Raw genomic sequence first — 19,927 nt, 5'->3', positions numbered from 1 at the left:
GATCTATTGTGTTCAAACGCTAATTACGCCGGATATATGTACGTGGAAACACCAGCGCACCCCCAATGGGATTGCCGAACCATGTCTCCGCCATGTGTAAAGCCATAGATCATCATTCCGTACCTGCTCATCGCCGTGGGGTATGGGGCGAAGTCCGGATACGGGAACCGATGGGAAAAAAACTGCAAGTGTGAAGCCCTAGCTGTCGTTCACCGTAGCACTCGCTCAAATGATATGCCTCGGACGGACCCGCCAGCCATGGAGTTGCGTACGTTCTTCTTGAAGGCATCACGAGTGGCGCGAAGATCTTCCGCGGCGTCCTTGTTGAGAGGGTCGGACGCGTTTGGCTCGAGGAAAAGGAACTGTGGAATAACCCGTCAGCGAAAGTAATGACCAGTTAAAAGAAATAGATCAACGGACCTGCATGCCCACAATGACAGCATTCAGATTCAACACAGGCTTCCAGTCCTCTCGTAGAATGTTTAAGCAAACGTTGCCCTCCAGGTCGATATTGGGATGGTAGATCTTCTGAGTGCATTTAACTTTGGGAGGATCATGGGGGAAGTTCTGGTTGACGGCGAAGCTAAAGTTGAAGACACCACCCTTATACATGCCCTCGTCCGGCTCGATGGTCAAGGTGAAGTTAAGGATGTCATCGGGGTTCGGGAACGACATTTTCATCGTGCTGCCGAGGGTGAGTTCCTGGAGGTCTAAAGAGAAAAGAGGTTAGAGAGCCATATAACAATCCAGTAAGCAACCAGTGAGAGTTATACTGTCCACCACGGGAGAATCACTCACCTCGTTGCACGCGTAATTGCGCCGCGGTGACCTTCTTTTTCTTCTTGCCTGCAGCACCTTCGGCATTCTCAGCCTCCTGCTGCTTTTGTTTCTATACAGAGTGTTAATCATAGTTCAGTGTTTCTGTAGGACCCAAATAAAGCCTACCATCGACCAGATTTTCAACATTTTGGCTGGGAGTTCACCACCCCACCTGGTGGAACGGACGGGTTTGGGGGGAGCGAAGTAGGTTTATGGAGAGGCAACCACCGTAGGGATGTCAGATAAGAAAAGAGAGACAGAAAGGAGATGCAGAGCTATAAAGGGTGAGAGCAACGGGTGACAACGGTGACAACGGTAAGAGTGAAGGATAGCCTTGTGCTTGCGGGGGTCTCAGATCAGCAATCGTCCTTTATCGCCTCTCCGCCTTCCACTTGACGTACTTGGCCTCGGGAACTCTTACTTCTAGGGTATACATATATATATCTCTCTCTACTCAGTATTAAAATCCCGAAGACAAAAAAAAAAGGGTAAATTGAATATGAAGTACATCATCATAGCGCTCCGAATGCGATCCCGGTGCATGGCTGGTCCGACAAAAAAAAGATCACAGTGACCGTCAAGGGGTAAAACCGCGCAAATACCGACTGGCTGGCATTACAAAATCAAAAAGAGAACAGAATTGGGCATCTTTAGGTAGAATACAGATCACGGTATGGAAAAGAAGAAAAAGAAGAGAAGAGAAAAATGTGTTAGGGGAATGTCATGAAAAAAGGGTACACATTTTGTGCTCTCCGGAAATCGAACTACCGGCGTGCGAAGCAGCACTTGATGCCAGTGCGACCCAGGAACCAACAGCATCCAATGAAACGGAACAATGCCACCGCGGCGTTGGACCACAAGAGGGCCTGGAAGAAACGTGCTGTACGGGTGGTGGCGGTATTCTACGATCATATTAGTTGGTGGTCCAATAGCAAGGTGGAGAAGAGACGGTGGAAACTCACTGAGAAGCCGAACTTATCGACGGACTCGCTGGTGATGCAGACTGCCAAGATTGCGTTACTGAAGATCCAAAAGGTGACAAGTCGAGTACGGAAACTCTTGTAGGAGTCCTCCAGAGACTTTTCGTCGTGTTCCACGGGGGCAACGAATGGAGTGAGCGCACGCTTCACGGTTGCCTCGAACTGGCTGTCGATATCCGCTTGGGGCTTGTCAATTTCTTCTATTACTGCATCTTTACTACCCTCGTCCTTTGTAGTCGTAGCTGACGGCAATGCATCGGCCTTGTCGGAACCCTTGGTACCCCAGGAGACATCATGCCAGTTGCTGAAGGCGTAGACGTTCAGAATGTTGATGTAGGACGACTGGACAACCATGTAGGCAGGGAAGGAGGTGAACATGTGCCATGGGTCGGCGTACATGAACGACGCAACGAAGTAAAGACCGAATGTGGCAGCCAAGGCGATGATAATGATACCAGCACCCGTCGACCCAAAGAAAGAGTCAAGGAAGGCTTTCAAGCCTTTGTCCGTAACAAAGTCCATGGGCGCGCCGCTGCTGAACGCACGAACGACCAGATAGAGCGAATCGACCACAATGTAAACCTGAATGATACCAAAGACCACGAACGAGGCGAGGTAGGAGAACTTGGAACCCTTAGGTCTGTTACCGAGAGCGAGAATGAACTGCAGCAATAGGAAAGCGAGGTATCCGTATTTCACAATCGTGTTGATAATGGGCGTGGCCGTCTTGCCGAAGGGGAAAGCAGTGTGTCCGTTGCTGTTGCTTGGAGTACCGACAAGGTCAATGATGACAGTGGTGGTCAGCCAGTACGAAGCGAGCGAGAACCAGGTGAGCAAAGTGTTGAAAATGTTATACAACATCTGGATGTGGAGGAAGAACATGCGAATAATGTTGTGACCACTCTTGTACATGCGGCCAAAGTGCATCAGCGAGTAAATTCCTGCTGCAAAAGAACCGTTGAGCCAACGGCGACGCTGAGAGATAAACTCGGCGGCACCTTCGGGCACATCGGTTTCACCCTTGGAGGCTTTGACGTAAGACAAGTGCCACTTGGAGCCTGCCTTAGCGACCAGCTCGAAACAGAGAATTCGATCCTCGGCCAAGAACATGTTCTTCTTGAAAATGTTCATACCCTCAATACCCTTCTTTCCAAGCTGTTTAGAAAGCGTGTGATCACCGTGGAAATATTGTTCAAGGGGGCGACCCATGATTGCACGGAATCGATAGGCCGAGAATGCACCGGGCAAGACACTAACGTAACCGAATGAACTCTCAAGAGGCTTATCCAAGATGTTACTGATCTTGTACTCGAAGTTCTGGGCAGCCACGAGAGGGTTAATCAAGTTCCGCCATCCCTTACCCAACATAGCGTGAATTTCACCACAGGCACCGCCAAGATCCTTATCGTTATAGAATGCCTCCCAGAGGTATAACAAGGACTTAGGGCCAGGTTTGGTACCGGCATCCAGAAGGATACAGACCTCGGGGTTCAAGATGCGACCAAAAGCGTTGAAGAGCCAACGATGGGAATTAATCTTCTTGCTGTTCTTTTGTTTCAAGCAGAACATCATTTGCACTGGTGGTAGTGTGCTTGGGCCATCGTCCGTGGGCCGAATGAGTTGCTGACTTGGCGTGACCGAAAGCTGAGTCGTATACTCGAACTGGAACACTTTGTTAGCGCTTATCTCCTCTGGAGCCCCATCCGGGAATGCCAACTTACAATATGAGCCAAAGTCTCCTTGCCGTCAACGTCACGCTTCATAACACCATCTTGGTAGATACCGACGGTCGCAAGAACGTCAAGAGTATCCTTGTCGCAAGGATCAATACCGTCAAACACCAGCGCCACGACAATCTTCTGCCATGCGGGTCCACCCTTGTTCCAGAACTCCGATTTCTTCAGGTTGACAATGTCGCGAATGTTCTGCATCACACCGTGCAAAGTGCGGGCCGTGAGGTTCTTATCCTCGTTGTAGTAGGTAATCGCAATGAGCAGCTCCGTATGACGGTTGTACATTGCGGGCCGTAGGTTGTAACCATTGTGGAGGGTAAATTCGTTCGGATCACAAGTGGCCGCGGTGTCTATGAAGAGGAAAGGCTCATTAGTTTTTCTCTCATAGCCGTATGTTCGTCTGTTCTACACGTACATCGCATGTGGGTGAACTCCTCGCTTCCGCCTTCCACATCATTGCGGTATTTGGCTTGGATGGCATTCTGGATGGCACTGGGCACCGGGTAGTCCACACTCAGAACGGAACCCTGCACTAGCTTGACCTTCCTGGTAGCATATCTGCGCAAGCCACCACCGCCACCACCGCCACCACCACCAGGGGCGCCCCCGGGAGCCTGTCGCTGGCGCCAAGCCTCAGTAGATGAGGTCTCGCTGCGGGCATAGGGCGATGGAACTCGGCCGGGGACCCCAAAGGCTGCCGCAGTGGTTTCCTCCTGACCAGAGTAGACGGCGCTAGTTTCATATGGGTCATGGTACGAAGGGGCGGTGTCCGCTGCATAGGTCTCTGTCAAGCTGTACCCAGAAGCTCGACGTTGGGGAGCACCGTGCGAGTGGGGGTCGTCAAAGGGAGTCGCAAATGGACCCTGCTGTTGAGACAATAATCCACGGGCTGCATCCTCATCCTCGCGATACTAAGAGCAAAAAAAAAAAAAAACACTGTCAGCTCTAGCCACTAGTTCACCGCCTCTCCACACACATACCTGTGAAGGTGGCACATCCTGCAGATGATGACTATCATCGTAGCTCGGTGAGTGCGAGCCAGAGCCGTGGTAGGCCATGGTGTCGCAAAGGTCAAAATTTCAAAAAGGGATGTGTTTCAAAGCTGACAAGAGAGGGGTATCTGTTCAAGCAGGGCGCATTTATGAACAATTATCGAAGCCGCCGGGGCTAGGGGAAGAAATGATTTTTTTTCTTTCAGAGAATATTGCGAATCTTTTGAATCAAGGGTCAAAGAGAAAAGGAAAAGAGAAGGGGGGCGCGGAAAGGGTCAAAAAAAAAGGGAGACCGTGAGACTAGAAAAGGTCAAAAATAGACTGTTTCTACTAGCCCCGTCCTGGTTTAGTTTCCCCTTTGTCTTTTTTGGTTTTTTTTTTTTTCATTTTGACTAGTAATTATTTAGATTCTACTCCATACATAGTAGTTTATAATCTATTATTCTATATCATCTATAACTTACATAGTAACTATCATACATACTCCATCCCTACTTGGTAGGTGAAAACAATAGACCGAGGCCCCCGAGGCCCTATAGAAGACCTGACTGGTTGACATGTCGAAGGCTGAGATGCTAGGAATTCCTACTTTTTTTTAACCTTTGTGATTCGTTCGCTTCCATTCTATTATATATATTGCATTTACTTTAATGTTTTGGGAAAGTCCTCCAGTTCATTTATACGAACAGGACGGAGTACCTAGGTACATATATGGAGACTGAAACACCCGAACCTAATGCGCTGGCTCCACTGGTGAAACATTCCCAGGTTTGGTGAATAGACCCCTCATATAAGAGTTCAATTCGGTTTACAACATAGATATACAACATAGAGGATTCATTCTCACATTCTTAAGAGCACAACAATCCCATTTTAAAAGGCTTAAAACACTTAGGGGGCGTGGTATGCCGGACTCCACTATTGGTGTTTGAATGCCAGCACATTGATGTATAGAAAGTCTTCGTCCGAAATGTCCCTTTTGATTTTTCCCTTTGCCCCTAAATTCTGCTCATATCTATATAAGTTTTTCTATTCGGTCATTCTATCATTCTATCTACCCTGTGTGAAGTTGTATACTCCCAGGTCACCTGACCATGGATAATTTTAGATATCACCTGTGGACCCCAAGGGTCTAGCGTATATTTTGCCCCAGTGTCAAGTCGAGTGCCAAGTCCAGTGCCAAGTCGGTTAGCCTATTAAATATACAAATGTATTATTGTTAAACTTGAACTAAGTTCGAAGGCTGTGCTGATGTTCAGCTTCCCGAGGTCGTAACTATTCATGGTATATTATATAACCCAAAGTGCCAAGACCCTTCTTGAGAAACCCCGTTGAAGATCCCTTACATTTTAAGGGGGTTTGACTGTAGTTAGTCTATAGTTACTATGTTGTATGTTGTATACATGTGGTAAAAAAATAGTCCGAATACGGCCCTTAATTTCCCTTTCCCCGATTTACCCCATTCCCTAATATAATAATAAGATTTCAGTGGCTTCGAGTGAAGGATGTGAGAGATTAATTAGCCCCTAACCCTATTGAGATAAAAGCAAACCAGACAAAATAGACAAACCAGATAAACTCGACAAACCAAACAAACCAAGACAAAGAAAAATGCCAATTTCCCGTAATCTTGGAAGATTGATGATCCGAGAGTCCAGACCACTTGCACCTGGGCAGGTACAGTAAGATGTCCACTTATTTCCCTCACGTCCAAGTAAGGTGAACATGGGATGAAACAATCTGATAGCATATTTTTGATATTAAAGCCTGTACGATCTCGATTTTACCTAGATTTTTTTATTTTTTTTTGTTACTTTTTTTGATACCTTATATTCTATCTACAAATCCCCCTGCTACATCTCCAGATACAAAAACAATTGTGTACCTGACTACCCCGTATCTTACCCGTGGAACCTTCACGGGCCCGTGACCAAAGGCCCCAATTATCCTTCCCCCCTCGTCTTCTCTTTTGACTTGTCATACTCTCCATCTTTCTCTCTATCATCCATCTATATCCATTCTCATCCCACATTGGTCTTTCGATCGGGTGTGGTTTGTGAGTCGATTTTTTTCTGATACGCGCGTCGGGCCAACGTCAACAAATCAAGCCCCCTATCCCGACCGTCTTTGAGATATACAATCTCTGTCAAGTGTCTGGACCATTCCAGAGGCCATGATCATCGCTTAACCTTCACCTTTCGCTCTTTACCTCACACACGACACTCGTTTCCTGCCACGCCTAACGGCTCGGCTTTGATGATCTACTGTTTACGCTCACGACTTGACGCCGATTGAGCACCTTACACTCCTTTTTTTCCCTGATTTTTTTTTTTTGATCTTGCACATTCCTTGCCGTTGATCGGCTTTATCGATATCCTCGTTTTTTATTCCTCGCCCATCATGCTTCTCGAACCCATGGATTCCGCCTTCTCCCCGGCCCGCTCCCTCTTCAAGCGCTGCAAGCAGTGTGAAACCACATCCCCCGCTTGTCCCTCGTGTCCCGATGGATCAATATGTTCCATGACTGCCCCGAGTTGTGATGAATGTGCAACCACAAAGTGCATTTCAACAGGCTCCAAGCCCTCCGACTCTGGGGGCAGCGACACTGGCGCCATTGCCGGTGGTGTTATCGGTGGTGTGGCTGCCATCGCCCTCATTGTGTTCTTGGTGTGGTGGTTCGTCATCCGAAAGAAGCGCCTGGAGCGCCAGGAGGCGGAGAAGAACGGTTCATTCGCGGCGAATCGCAGTGAACGCCAATCCATCGCCTCCACAGTTCTAACCCGTGCCTCCAATGTCATCCAAATCGCCTACATTCCTGGTGTCACCAACCGCTCCCCGCCACAGACCCCAGCCACCCTCGTGCCTCCTGTGCCACCGCTTCCCGGTGCGGCACCTGATCAACACTTCTTTATGCCGGGTGACCTGCGTGACTCGTCATGGACAACAACTACCGGCCACCAGAGCATCTCTCCCACTTTGCGCAGCAGTGTGGCTACCACCATCTACCGTAACGATGCCATCGTCAGTGCCATGCCTGCGCAACAGATCCAGCGGTCTCGTGCAGCCGTGGTGAGCATCCACAACGGAGGAGCCGGGCCAAATGCCCCTGGAGACGACTCACCCGTTGCTGTCACGATTACCCCTGCGGATGCACCTGCGGTGCCGGTCATTACCCCAGCGCAACTCGCTCGGGCGGAGGCTGTCAAGGGCAACAGTTCATGTGTGGCTCGCAGTGTAACTGCCAAACCAGTGATGGTGCGTGGTCCTTCGGTGAAGAACAAGAAACCCAACAACGCACCCGCTGTCGACCGGATCGAGGAGCTGTCTGAGAATAGTAAAAGCAACAACACAAGCCGGGCAGCGTCAACCACAAACAGCGACCAGTTCAATCACAACGTTTCCACATTTGACACGTCCTCATCGGGCGAAGATGAGACAAATCCATCATCCACTGCCAACCTGGAAACCGGTTCCTCGCATGGCCAAACCGACACACGTCGAGCTTCCGGCTTGAGCGACGGGCGTAACTCCACTCGGACGCCACCCAACCGGGTAGAAAGTCCATTCTCGGATGCGAATGAGGTTAAATGAGCGGGTCTGGGACCGACTGGGCGCAATGGTTTGTTTTTATTTATTGTGATTTCCAACTCTGTTTTCTATGTATGTATTGAGCCTGTCATGGCTTTTTTGTACTTTTTTTTGGATAAGTTGAATCCTTTCCTCAGGTGCCTTGTACAGCGAGTTTTGGCACACTGAGATGGGACTATCGATTCAATCTATTCTCTCGTTGATCATCATTAGAGTATCATGCATACCTTCATATTCGTATTGTCAGAGGAATCTATTGTATCACACGCTGTCTTATGGGCTTCAAATTGTTCTTTCATCGGGCTAGTATGTCCCCCTATTATATCTTCCCTAGCAAGTCCACATCATGTAAACGTCAACCGAATCAAACTGGCGGTTTACTTGCAGTCTTGTCAGAATGACTAGACCCTTTGCACTATGCTTTCAAGTTCAGTCCTGTTGCCTCTCGCAGATGAAGGACATTTGCACGTATGCTGCCTTTACATGGACATATTCTCACCATGCGCAATTCCCATTTATATACTTTAAGGCTTCTACTATAGGAATACATGTTCACAACTTGAATACATCCCTTTCGTTTATTTATAACTTCTTTTTTTTTTTTTTACCTTGTTCATTATATATTTTCATATCACAGCATCCTTCCGACATGGTTAAGGTGAATCTATTGTAATGTTGCCAGACGTTTTTGCCATTGGGCAACTTGACACTATAGATCAAGTTGCCATTCTTAACAGAGTGAAAGCTACTGGAATAGCTCACTTATAGGTTGTGTGTCACTGGCAATGGTTGGAATGTTCTCTTGGACCAAATGGTATTGATGGGTACTCAGCCATTGATATGCTACAACCCCATGAAAAGTCAACATGCCAAGTTTTTTGCTATCTAAAAACCACTCGACTCCGTTCCTGGCAACAGACCAGTCTCGAGAGGTTCTGGTTCATTCACCCTCAACTCGGAGGTTAGGGCCCAAAGGCCGAAAGTGACATACGACGAGAAAGAACTATTGGTGGAGGTTATGCATAAGGCGAAAAGCAAAGAAGCCTCCCACCTGGACAGCATTCAAGTGAATCTTGCTGGCTCTTCTCCGAGGGCTTGGGTGCCGCCTGGTCTACACGGTGTATAAGAGGTAGATCGATCTTGCATCCACCCCTTGTGCCTGTGCTATCCCGCCAATACATGGCACATGGGCCTGGAAGTAAAAAGAGAAAGGATCGCGAGTCGCTAGAAGAGAAGGAAGACAGATCTTCATATCATCTAGCTATTTCATAACATTGGGAAAAAAGAAAGGGTATCTATAACCAAGATGTCTAGTCCACGATGCTCAGCATCCGGTAATTCATGCCACACTCTCCTCCAACCCCATTCCACGGCCGATTTTACGAATCAATGCCCGCTTGAGAAGAGCTTCACGTGCAAGACTCCGTGTATGCCGCGACCAGGAATCGACACCAATAACACCGCGGACCAGCGCAGCCTGTAACGCATAAAGAGCTTGTTGTATACCTTGCTCCTCGGCGACCAAATCATATAGCTGTTTCCCTACTACGGTGGGGGCGACCAGGACATCATCAATTGGGGGCAGGCCGAGAGTGTCTCCAGGAGTAGCGGAGGTTGAAGGAGCGCTAGATGTGGAAATGGATGTAGAACGGGCCTGCGCGTCTGCGATGGTGGCGTCGGCGCGATGGATGGATTGCTGTAGGACAGTAGTGTTGGATTGGAGGGTCGTGTGGAGAGTATTGAGCGTTGAGAGTTCCCCCTGCAGCGTGGCCATGGCGGCATGCAGGGATCGTGATTGTGAGACGAGGGATTGCGCTGCCGTGTCAGATTGTGCAGCGTTAGCGCGGAGGGTTTCCGCCAGGGTCTGGGACACGGCATGAAGGAGTGCATCTTTCTCTGGGTTTGGTGGGATGGGTGGCGCTGGTCCCGCGGGTGCGATTGAGGGTAGCTCGACTTCAAATGGAGAGGTTAGAAGGTCGGGTGTGTCGGCCTTTGTGGGAGCTGCTGGGGGTGGACGGGGATAATTGGATGGGTATGGAGAATGTTGAGGATATGGGGGACCAGACGGTTGTTGGTGTTGTTGATGGGGGAGTTGCGGCTGTAGAGGCAAGTGAGCCCCCGCGGCATTAGCTTGAGGATGGGCCTGGCTTGATATACTAGACCCAGCTCCATGGTGAACCGGCGCTCCGCTGTTTCTATAATACGGTACTTGACCATGCGCCAACTGGGGTGGAATTGGCTGTCCAGCTGGCTGATGGGTTGGTGGCTGTGACAATGGACGGGGGCTGCTTATCTGTCCTCCAATTTGGATTGGAGGCGCGTAATGCTGGTATGGGGGGATCCCTGGACCAGCCAATTGTGTGGGTAAAGATGCTTGACGAGAATCTTGCTCTTTTGGTGGGAGCGGAGGTAGTGGTGGGGGAGATCCGTACTGATCAGCCGGGTGCCGTTGCTGTTGCTGTCGATGCTCGCCAGCTGCGCCTGGCTTCGGCGGGGTAGGCGGTGGAATCTGGTTCTGGCTTGGCGGCGGAGATAGAGGCTGAGCTTGTCTCGAAGATCCGACACCGGGTGGAAGGGGAGGTAATGGCGGGGGTGTTTGGGTAGCTTCCGGTTGAAGCTGTGGCACTTGTTGCCTGTATCGGACCGGTGGCTCCTTGGCAAATATATCCTGAAGAATAGAAAGAAGGTCGGCGATGGTGGATCTCTGTGAATGTAATGGTTAGCGGTCGTCTGCCAACCCATATCTCGCAAGCACTAACATCCCATGCTTCGGCCCAGTGTGCCAGATAGTGATGGTATACCTGTCCCTCCAGTGTTACGTGTTGCCCAACTCGGACAGCCATTTCCTGTGTTGGGGTCACATAGACAATTGGAGGCTCGCGTGGGTATGTATTTGGAATCCAAAGCGCAATGGGGAATCGGTACGTCGTTCCTCGGAAGGTGACAGGCAACGTGCCCACGAGGTGAAGGAGGAGGGCAGAGAAGCCTGTCTCGTAGGCTGTTGGGGCATCAGAAACAAGAACTTAATATGCACTTGGGAGATAACTCACTATAGACATCTGTTCGAGGGGAAAGCGAGGGGTACTGGGCGAGCGCATTGGCAACATCGTGGTAGGTCCGGTTTGGGTCGCGGTAGGTCTGTTGTGGATCATAGTGATCCTGTGGGGTTTAGTAGATGGATAAGATGGAGAATATGGGTGAGACCAACTTTGGACAAGACACTATACAGCCAATTCAGTGTCCTCTGAGGGACCGCCATAGCTCGAGTGAATGGGAAAAGGGTTGGAGTCGCGAGGTTTCCTCTTCCCCGCAGGTTTTCTTGGCGAAGGGCCTTGTTGGTCTTTTCGTAATTAGTCTTGTAAGATATGTTTAAGATATATTTGTTAAATGTAGAACATAGATAAACAATTTCTCAATCTCTGATGACCTCCAAGCTATGGATAGCTATAGTATACATAAGCAAGTTATCGGGTCCGCGGGTGACTGTCAACACCTCCAGGGCTCCCAGGACTTACACCTTACCTTACCATTTCACCATTTCACCATCTTGCCTCGCTTTTGCCCTTCATATACGAATACAAGCTCAAGTCTGAAACAAGAAATATCACTCCTTTTTTTTCAGTTGACAGTTGAAGACACCAGGTCTCGAGGAGCGAGACAGACTCGCTAAATGATAGGCCAATAGGCCCAATGGGGCGTGAATCAGAGACCTCTTGTCTTATATGACACCATCTAGGCCTCATCAAGACTCTCTATCTCCGAGAGAAGACACATCCATGGAATCCTTGAATTTTTGAATCCCTGGAAATCCTTAAGTCGGGGCTTCTATCCTGGAAACCCGAAACAAAGAAACCCAACCTTGTCGACTCCAACTTCACAACCGAGCCAGTGATATTCAGACGACCAATGCCTATTTTGGGGCATTCTGAAGATCTCATGCAACATTATCACCCGTTGCCTAGACATTCATGGGTCACTTCTTTGTTTCATTTAATATTGTTCTTCTCATTCCCTTAGTATTGTTCTTTTCTACTCACAATGTAGGGCCTCATAATGATTTGGACTGGGTATTGCCTTCGCCATTGTCTGTCTCGGCTTCTATGACGCTGGCCATTCACCCTGATTCTCTCGATACTGCTAATGATTTATATTGTCTATATCTTTACAAGTCTTCAAAAGGCTTTAAACACTTCGATCCTTCTATGTATACCCCTGACCAGCTTTCCGAACGATCTATGTGACCGGTCTTTTGATTCCTACAAACTGAATTTCAAATTTCGAAGACATGGCGGCGACACCATCTCCAAGTCTTCCATTCGATCCATATACCCAGGATGTCACATTCCACCTAGCGAATGGCAGTGAGCTCCTCGTCCCAGTACAAGCACTGAACGTCTTTGTCATGTACAATGTCCGGGTGTGCATCAATTACGGGTGTCAATTTGGAGCGTCATTCACCTTGCTGGTGATTCTTCTGCTTTTGACCCAATCGGACAAGCGCCGTTCGGCGGTTTTTATCCTGAATGGTCTGGCCTTGTTCCTCAACAGCGGGCGTCTGCTTTTTCAAGTCATCCATTTCTCCACTCCATTCGAAGAAGTATACCAATTCGTCTCCGGCGACTATTCATCCGTGCCATGGAGCGCATACGCCGTTTCCATCGTGGCTGTCGTTCTCACCACCCTAGTCATCGTCTGTATCGAAGCATCGCTTGTGATTCAAGTCCACGTGGTTTGCTCTACACTACGTCGTCGATACCGACATTCTCTACTGGTGTTATCTATCCTGGTCGCCCTAGTGCCGATTGGATTCCGCAGTGCATGGATGGTTGTGAATTGCAGGGCCATCATTACACTCAACTACATGTCTGATATATGGTGGATAGAAAGCGCAACCAACATCTGCGTCACCATCAGCATCTGTTTCTTCTGTGTCATCTTTGTCACCAAGCTCGGATTCGCCATCAAACAGCGCCGCCGACTCGGGGTGCGCGAATTCGGTCCGATGAAAGTCATCTTCGTCATGGGCTGCCAGACCATGGTTGTCCCGGCCATCTTCTCCATCATCCAGTACTACATCACTGTGCCAGAACTGGCCTCCAACGTGGTGACCCTGGTCGTCATCTCACTTCCACTCTCGTCAATCTGGGCCGGCGCCGCCCTCGAGCACTCACGACGTTCCGGAAGTCAAGATCATCGACGCCGACCCAACTTATGGCGGGCCCTTGTTGGCGGTGCCGAAAGTGTACTGTCTCCCACGAAGGATAGTCCAACGAGTCTGTCTGCCATGACTGCTGCGCAGACTCTGTGCTACTCGGATCACACCATGAGCAAGGGCTCACAGAACTCGCGGGACACCGATGCTTTCTATGGAATAGCAGTTGAACATGATATTTCGATCAATCGAGTTCAAAGGAACAATTCAATCGTGTGATGGGACACAGCGCTCGGCAATTCAAAGATATCCTTCCCTTTCATTTCGACGTACATAATTCTGGCCAGGAACCGACTTTACATGTACATGCTTTTTTTTTCCCTCTCTTTGCGGGTTTTATACAAGTTCAACTTTCCTTTTATCTCAATCCGCAGAGTGTAGATGCATTCTTAATACCAAGCCACATTCATTCATTCATCTTCACTTTTTATTGTTTCCAAGGGCTGTAGTTGCATTACACCTAAGGATGCATTGTAAATCTAAAAAACTAGATAAAAGACCCAAAGGTTTCCCATGCTCTCCCATAGTCTTTCTCATTGATACATGTCTATATCGAGGGACCGATTCTACTATAAGTTCAAATGGAATCTCGACAGTAAAGATAGAAGTATACCCGTGGAGGGTGGATTAGATATGTATGAAGCTTGTGCAAGGAGTACAGCCAAATCTACTGAATGCGACAAATAGCGAAGAGCCGAGTCAAGTAAATTAACAATACAAAAAAAAAGGGGGGGGGGGAAGACAAATATTTACAGACGAAACGCTCTATGTTCAGAACCACATGTGCGCCAGAGCAAAAGGAGAAGAGCTAGAAAGTTAATAATATTCCGGTGCTAATTCAATTGCACATAGTTGGCTAAGTTGAATGTTAGCAAATGCACCAAATTAAAAGAACTGAAACTCTTACCCGGAAACTGGCCCTCCCGACCTGCAATTCGCCCAGACCACCATTCATTGGTATTTTCGGTGCGCTGGGTAATCTCGATGACATCACCAGCCGAGAATCCCAGATCACCGTGTGCCTGAGCCTCGTAGTCATAAAGAGCGGTAACAGTCTCAACCGGCTTACTGAGATGGGATGGTTTCGCCCGTGGAGGAGGCGGGGCAGGCTTGCTCTTGGCGGCAGCAGAGAAACTGCTTCCTGTCGGACTGGGACTGACGCCGGTAGACGAATAAGGTGGTGGAGGGTTGTCATCGGTGGCGGTGGACGCGGAACGGCCTCGGCCGATGGAGCTCTTGCTATCGGCTCCCTTGCCCGGAGGGCCCAGCTTGGATCCGGAGCGGCGGACACCTTGGGTTTTAAAGTGCACGATTGTAAGGGCTTCGGCTTGCTCCTGAATATTGCCGCGCTTCTGCTCAAAGGCCTCTTCAACATCGAGTTTGAGATTGAAATAGCTGATGTTCATGCCCTGCATTCGTTCGTGAAGAGTGTAGAAGACGTTGAGCTGCATATAGTAGAAGGACTGGAAGAGCGGGCGGATGAACTCGGCTTCGAGGGCGAACAGCTTGGGCAGTTCGTCCTTCAGCAAATCGTTGTAATAGTTAAACTCCTGGGTTGCCTGCTCAACATCGTTCTCGGCTTTGTATAGTGCTTTCTCGTCTTTGAGCGATTTGTCCTTCTTCTCTTCTAGCTTCTTCAGTGTGGCGTTGCGGCGGTCAAAGTCCAGCTTCTTGTGATCACGCTTAACCGCAACCTTCCGAATCACCTTGATCACCTCGAGCAGTTGGTCGGCAGGGCTGATGATGCGGGTGTCGATCATCTCCAGCTCGGGGGCTAGGGCCTCTTGCAGTTCCTTGACGATGACTTCATATTCCTCACAGGCCTGGATGCCCTCGGCATTTCCTTCGAATTGATAGGAGGTGGGATCGGAGGCGCGACCGGAGATGGGTTTGTAGATTTCGGCGATTGCTTTGGAGAATTCGATTTGGTGGCTCAACATGCCTGCGCACGCGGTCAATATTGGGGTGTGAAAGGTTGAGGATTAAAAGACTCACCATTAATGGCAGCAAAGTATTTCTTGGACTCATCGTGTAGCTTCTTGGTCTCCTTTTCGAGCTCATCAAAGCGGCGTTCGGCATCGCTATAGACAACATCCTTGGTATGCTCACCAATGTTGAACTTGACCTTGAACTGCTGTGGCGCACGCACAATGCTCTTCTGGAAACCTTTGAAACTCATGATGTGAATAAGATTAAGGAGAGAAGTAAAGGCGAGAGAAAGTGCCAAGGTGGGGGGGGGGGGAAGAAGAAGGGCGAACCCGAACCTTTTCAATGACATAAGACTCTGCCAGCGTTGTACGGAGCTGATGTCCATTGTGGCTGTACGGGGTACATATTTCGCTTTTATACCTATTTTGGACTAGTTTGGACTATTTTATACGCTAATATTCTGCCTTATGATACTGTGGCGTATTATCTTCAAAATTAGGCACCTGGATTATTACTACCAACATATTACCCGTGGACATACGGTATTACACAGTATGGTATGTGTGGGCAGAGATAATAAAGATGCATTCGTAACTAGCGTGCTCTGCCGAAGAATATCAATGGGTAACATCTGTCCCCCCCCCGGTAAAATGCGCCGTCCCGGTGTCTGAATCCTTTGTAAACCATGTGTGAGCTGATTTGTGAGCTTGTGAGTCGTGACTTTGTCAGGCGGACCGGGTTGGCCAGCTATTTGTCACTGCGTAGATCGTCGCTGGCCGCGCTAGCCAGGTAGGTGCGTAAGAATTGTTTGAAGAGCGGGTTGACCGTTTCGATATCTCTTGCCAGCTGGCTGACGGCAGCTAGGGCGTTCTGCCGATCCTGGTGGAACTGCTGGTGTCGGCGTACAGTGTCGCGGACCTCGGGCGTGTCGTCTGTCTGGGCCTTTCGGCGGAGATCTTGGACGGTGTTGGGGATCTGCTCTATGCGCTGGATTAACTGTCGTACTTTGTCGTCGGCCACCTCTTTTGACACCTCCTGCCTTCAGGCGCAGTAAGGGATCGATGTGGTGCTCTAGCTTGTCCTCCTGTTGGGTCTTGGCTTGGGTGGTCTGCTCGTGCTTCCTGCTGCGGCGTGTTTTCTTCTTTTCTGGCGTGGCCGCTGTCTCTGCTTGCTGGGTGATGGGTGCTTGAACGCCGTCGGCATTCACGTAATCCAGCGCTAGCAAGTTGGAGTACGGCTGCGTAGCGAACTTGTTAACGAAGCTTTCCCCTATTGTGGTCGAGTCGTTGCCCGGACCGCAGGTCAGCCGGTAGGCCGGGAGGTCGATCAGCCGGATGACCGTGACAGGTTTTCCCATAAGGGTGGCTAGCGCGTTGTGCAAGCTAGACATCGTGTCCCGTGCGTTGCCTGCTGGCCTGGACTCCTTAGGGAAGTTTGCTTCCGCCCGCGTGGCTTCCTCGTTCCGGCTCTCTGGGTACATTCCCGAGTGAGTGAACAGCTGGCGGTCAATTGTACGAGGCATATCGACGAATGTCTTGGTGGCGACGATGGTACCGATTGTGAAGGCGCTCCTGGCGGATTTGATATTTTTGTCATTCTTGTCGAGCAGCGCCGCGCAGAGGAACGTGTGTTTACGGCCGCTAAGTGCTACCGTGTCCCGTGCGACGGCTATGAATGGCAAGCCATGGGCGCGGATCAGTGGAGCTGGGTCCTCAGGTGTGCGCGACGCTTTGATCATACCGTTTCCATCGAAATCGAAGGGGTATGTCTGCTTCAGGGTTTTGTTCGACATATCACTCTTCGTCGCAATGTAAGCCAATTCGTCAGACAGCCTCACCGGCGGCACCCATTTACCATCCTCGTCCCACTCTTACCACTGTGGCGCGCGATTTTGGAGAGTGTCGTCTGTCGGTTTGGGGGGGGGGGGGGGGGGGCTGGATCGCCGGGTTGCCAGTTGGGTCTACAGTCGAGCCCGCGGTCGCGTCGGGCGTGGTGCTCGTTGGCCATCAGCTTGGCCATTGCTGCGACGCGCTTTTCGACACCTTCAATGATGGTTTTGGCGTCTGGCTTGTTGGCCCTCATTGTCTTAGCTCGTGTCGGTTTGGGGGCTGGCACGTCGCTGTCCACGTCAACGATAGCCGGGGCTGGCTTGCTGATTTTGGTTCTCTTGGCCTGTCTCGGTTTGCTGGTCGTTGGTGAGTCGCTGGCGCGGTCCACCATGGTGCGCTGAGTGACCCTTGTTGCTTCAGCTTGTCGTTCAGCCGCTACCGCTGCGGCCCTGGTGTGGTGACGTTTGCGGGTAGTCATTGGTGAAGCTGGGGGCACCGGGTTCGCGATGGCGTCGTCGATCAGGCGGCCCAGTTCATCGTCAGAATTATTAGGCATGGCTGGGGAAGGTGTTTCAGAGGTGAAAGAAAAGGAAAGGGGGGTTGCGAGACACAGGTTGTAAAAGCCGGGTTGCAGGTGAGATGTAAGAGTTAAGAGTTGACATATAAGGGTAAAAGGCGGGGGTAAACACTGTGTTTTGCTTTGTTTGTGTTGTGATTGTCTCTCAGTTTCGTCTCAGATCTCGTGTCCAACGGTAAGAGGTACAAGTCGTAAGGATACCGTAATATGATTGTTGTTTGTTTTACGCCTCAGGGGCGTTGTTGCCGCGTTCAAACTCGTCCACGAGTTCGCGACAACCTTTGGTTTCCGAGTCTGGGATCCACTGGTCTTCCTTAGCTGACTGTCCAGCCCATCGGACTAGATACCATGTGGTTGTTCCCCTAGAGCCTTCCGCACGCGGGCGCCCCCTGGCTGGTCTGATTTCCTTCGCTAGGATGCGTTCGACGTCGTATCTGTCCGCGTCGTTTGGGAATCGCTTGTCGAAGGTGGGTTCGTGGGTGTCGGCTGGTTGTGTTCCCCAGGGGTCGTCACCGTGTGGAGCTGGCTCGAGGTGGGCCACCCCGATGACCGGGTGGATCCGTTTTTGCAACCAGCTGTCCGGTAGATCCAACTTGTAGGCGACTCGGCCTACCCGTTCCAGCACACGGAACTTCCCAACGAACTTCTGGCGTAGTTTACTTGGGACTAGCTTGTTAGAGTAGTAGAGTTCGACGGCGAGTTTGGTCTTCTTGTTGCTGTCGTGGTCGATCTGGAGCGTGACGTTGTCGTTTGGTAGCTGGGATAGGTACTTGATAGGCCCGACGACTTGTCCAAAGCGGAGTCCACTGGGTGATCATCGGGGAGCGGGGCGCCGTCGGGCACCGATGAGTGCTAAATCCGCAGCTCCTAAAGAAATGTTGTGCTCACCGACCAGCGGCGCTCGGTGCATGAGAGTAGTGAAATCGAGGATCAAAGGGGCGCCTGTCACCACCCCGTTCTGTAACGACGCCCTCTGGGTACATTGAAGGACTGTTGTCGGATGATTTCGCGTTGAATGGGCAGTGGGCTGGTTGACAACTTCAGTCCAAACCTCAAAATTGACGCGGTACGGATCGTCAGTTGTGACGTCGATCAATATAACAAGTTTGGTTTCTTGGTTTGTATTGGCATACCACCAATGGGCATCCTGGCGGAGTTGGTCCAAACTTTCAGTAACCCCAACCTCAAGAACGAGGGAGGGATACTCGTCGGCGGCGGAATCGACACGGGCGTCGTACGGACCGAATGCCCAATTTGGCTCCTTGCTAGTTACAACTCCAGGGGTTCGTTCCGCGCCCTGGCCGGTAAAGTCTCCGTTTTGCAGGTACAAGCCCATAGAATTTAGACAGCCAAGAACGATACCGCGAAAATTGCAGATTATACGTTCGTGTTGTCGTCCCGGCATAACTTTCAACAACACAGAGGACTTGGCGTGCGCCACTGTCACACGAACACCCGGGAAGAGTTCAAGGTCTGTTTCGATCTGAGCGAAGAGGCGTTGCGGGATGTTGAGAGCCCAGATATATTGCGATGGTCTAGGAGTATGCGTATCGAGGGTGTGCCGATCGAATTCAGCTTTCAACTCTTCAATTACATCGTCGATATCCTCTAGTGAGCGCGGGCGAAGTATCCTTGCATCCGGGGGGACGACAAGATCGTAAGGCTCTCCTGGAAACGACGGGCAAGATGATTGGGATGGGGGTGTGTTGGTAGCAGTCTTTGACTATCTAGAAGCAGAGGTCGAATCGCTGAAGTTGTCACCGCTTGACAAGCTTGCCTATGATTGATCAAATCGAGTCATGTTAGATCGTGTGTCTGTAGGGGCAAGGGGCCAGAGGATTGTGAACAAACCTGGGCGAGAGTTGAGGTTCGTGTACCTCCCCCCATCGTGCCTTCCATATCCTGTGGTCTATCCATTACGGAGTTGATGTATCGGCTAGTCTGCCAAGACTTGAGTCGTGCTGGACGTGTTTAGAAGATGGTCAAAAAAAACCCCCGAGAAGTCAACCGCCAGAGGTCTTGAGTAGTGTTGTGGGAGATGGAGAACGGATGTCATTTCCTAAGTACATGTATGTCATCGTCAGGTGACCTGCCATGTGCCCCATACAACGGGAGTTGCCAGACGTAGCAAGCCATCTTTCCTTCCCCTAGCTTCAGACTCACATCTGGTAGCACGTCCTGACGACGACCAACAAACTATTCGAAGACGGAGCGTTGCGCCCGTCAACAATTTTTTTTTTAAAAAAAAACCACTCGTTATGACGACCA

At 50.1% G+C, this 19,927-nt stretch overlaps 8 protein-coding genes across 8 annotated transcripts; 2 read left to right on the top strand and 6 right to left on the bottom strand.

Moving 5' to 3' along the window:
• Nucleotides 1–209: 209 nt before the first annotated feature.
• Nucleotides 210–966, bottom strand: N7455_009329 (NEDD8-conjugating protein UBC12; the record flags this gene model as incomplete). The annotated part of the gene is made up of 4 exons (XM_040955911.2): nt 210–362; nt 421–710; nt 799–889; nt 946–966. 4 exons carry the CDS (start codon nt 964–966, stop codon nt 210–212), a joined length of 555 nt encoding a protein of 184 aa, XP_040813670.1.
• Nucleotides 967–1,583: 617 nt separating this feature from the next.
• Nucleotides 1,584–4,590, bottom strand: chsG (chitin synthase class III; the record flags this gene model as incomplete). The annotated part of the gene is made up of 5 exons (XM_040955775.2): nt 1,584–1,721; nt 1,782–3,461; nt 3,521–3,882; nt 3,948–4,443; nt 4,513–4,590. The coding sequence occupies 5 exons, from the start codon at nt 4,588–4,590 to the stop codon at nt 1,584–1,586; spliced, it is 2,754 nt and encodes a 917-aa protein (XP_040813751.2).
• Nucleotides 4,591–6,924: 2,334 nt separating this feature from the next.
• On the top strand, nt 6,925–8,115 carry N7455_009327 (uncharacterized protein; the record flags this gene model as incomplete). The annotated part of the gene is made up of 1 exon (XM_040955785.2): nt 6,925–8,115. The coding sequence occupies one exon, from the start codon at nt 6,925–6,927 to the stop codon at nt 8,113–8,115; it is 1,191 nt and encodes a 396-aa protein (XP_040813749.2).
• Nucleotides 8,116–9,451: 1,336 nt separating this feature from the next.
• On the bottom strand, nt 9,452–11,371 carry N7455_009326 (uncharacterized protein; the record flags this gene model as incomplete). Its single annotated transcript, XM_040955892.2, has 4 exons — nt 9,452–10,816; nt 10,872–11,110; nt 11,163–11,271; nt 11,321–11,371. The coding sequence occupies 4 exons, from the start codon at nt 11,369–11,371 to the stop codon at nt 9,452–9,454; spliced, it is 1,764 nt and encodes a 587-aa protein (XP_040813684.2).
• Nucleotides 11,372–12,397: 1,026 nt separating this feature from the next.
• On the top strand, nt 12,398–13,543 carry preB (alpha-factor pheromone receptor STE2; the record flags this gene model as incomplete). The annotated part of the gene is made up of 1 exon (XM_040955901.2): nt 12,398–13,543. The coding sequence occupies one exon, from the start codon at nt 12,398–12,400 to the stop codon at nt 13,541–13,543; it is 1,146 nt and encodes a 381-aa protein (XP_040813793.2).
• Nucleotides 13,544–14,051: 508 nt separating this feature from the next.
• Nucleotides 14,052–15,558, bottom strand: N7455_009324 (amphiphysin). Its single transcript, XM_040955837.2, has 3 exons — nt 15,320–15,558; nt 14,232–15,266; nt 14,052–14,180 (listed from the first exon to the last, which is right to left on the bottom strand). Exons 1-3 carry the CDS (start codon nt 15,501–15,503, stop codon nt 14,158–14,160), a joined length of 1,242 nt encoding a protein of 413 aa, XP_040813728.2. The 5' UTR covers nt 15,504–15,558; the 3' UTR covers nt 14,052–14,157.
• Nucleotides 15,559–16,000: 442 nt separating this feature from the next.
• On the bottom strand, nt 16,001–17,638 carry N7455_009323 (uncharacterized protein; the record flags this gene model as incomplete). Its single annotated transcript, XM_065606179.1, has 3 exons — nt 16,001–16,233; nt 16,286–17,051; nt 17,108–17,638. The coding sequence occupies 3 exons, from the start codon at nt 17,636–17,638 to the stop codon at nt 16,001–16,003; spliced, it is 1,530 nt and encodes a 509-aa protein (XP_065460142.1).
• Nucleotides 17,639–17,882: 244 nt separating this feature from the next.
• N7455_009322 (chromo domain-containing protein) lies at nt 17,883–19,576 on the bottom strand (the record flags this gene model as incomplete). Its single annotated transcript, XM_065606178.1, has 3 exons — nt 17,883–18,445; nt 18,503–19,382; nt 19,511–19,576. 3 exons carry the CDS (start codon nt 19,574–19,576, stop codon nt 17,883–17,885), a joined length of 1,509 nt encoding a protein of 502 aa, XP_065460141.1.
• Nucleotides 19,577–19,927: the final 351 nt, after the last annotated feature.

The sequence above is a fragment of the Penicillium solitum genome, assembly GCF_028829755.1.
Source record: "Penicillium solitum strain IBT 25940 chromosome Unknown utg000008l_segment0_segment0, whole genome shotgun sequence".
NCBI classification, from domain to species: domain Eukaryota; kingdom Fungi; phylum Ascomycota; class Eurotiomycetes; order Eurotiales; family Aspergillaceae; genus Penicillium; species Penicillium solitum.
This window is presented reverse-complemented; position numbering and strand designations above follow the sequence as displayed.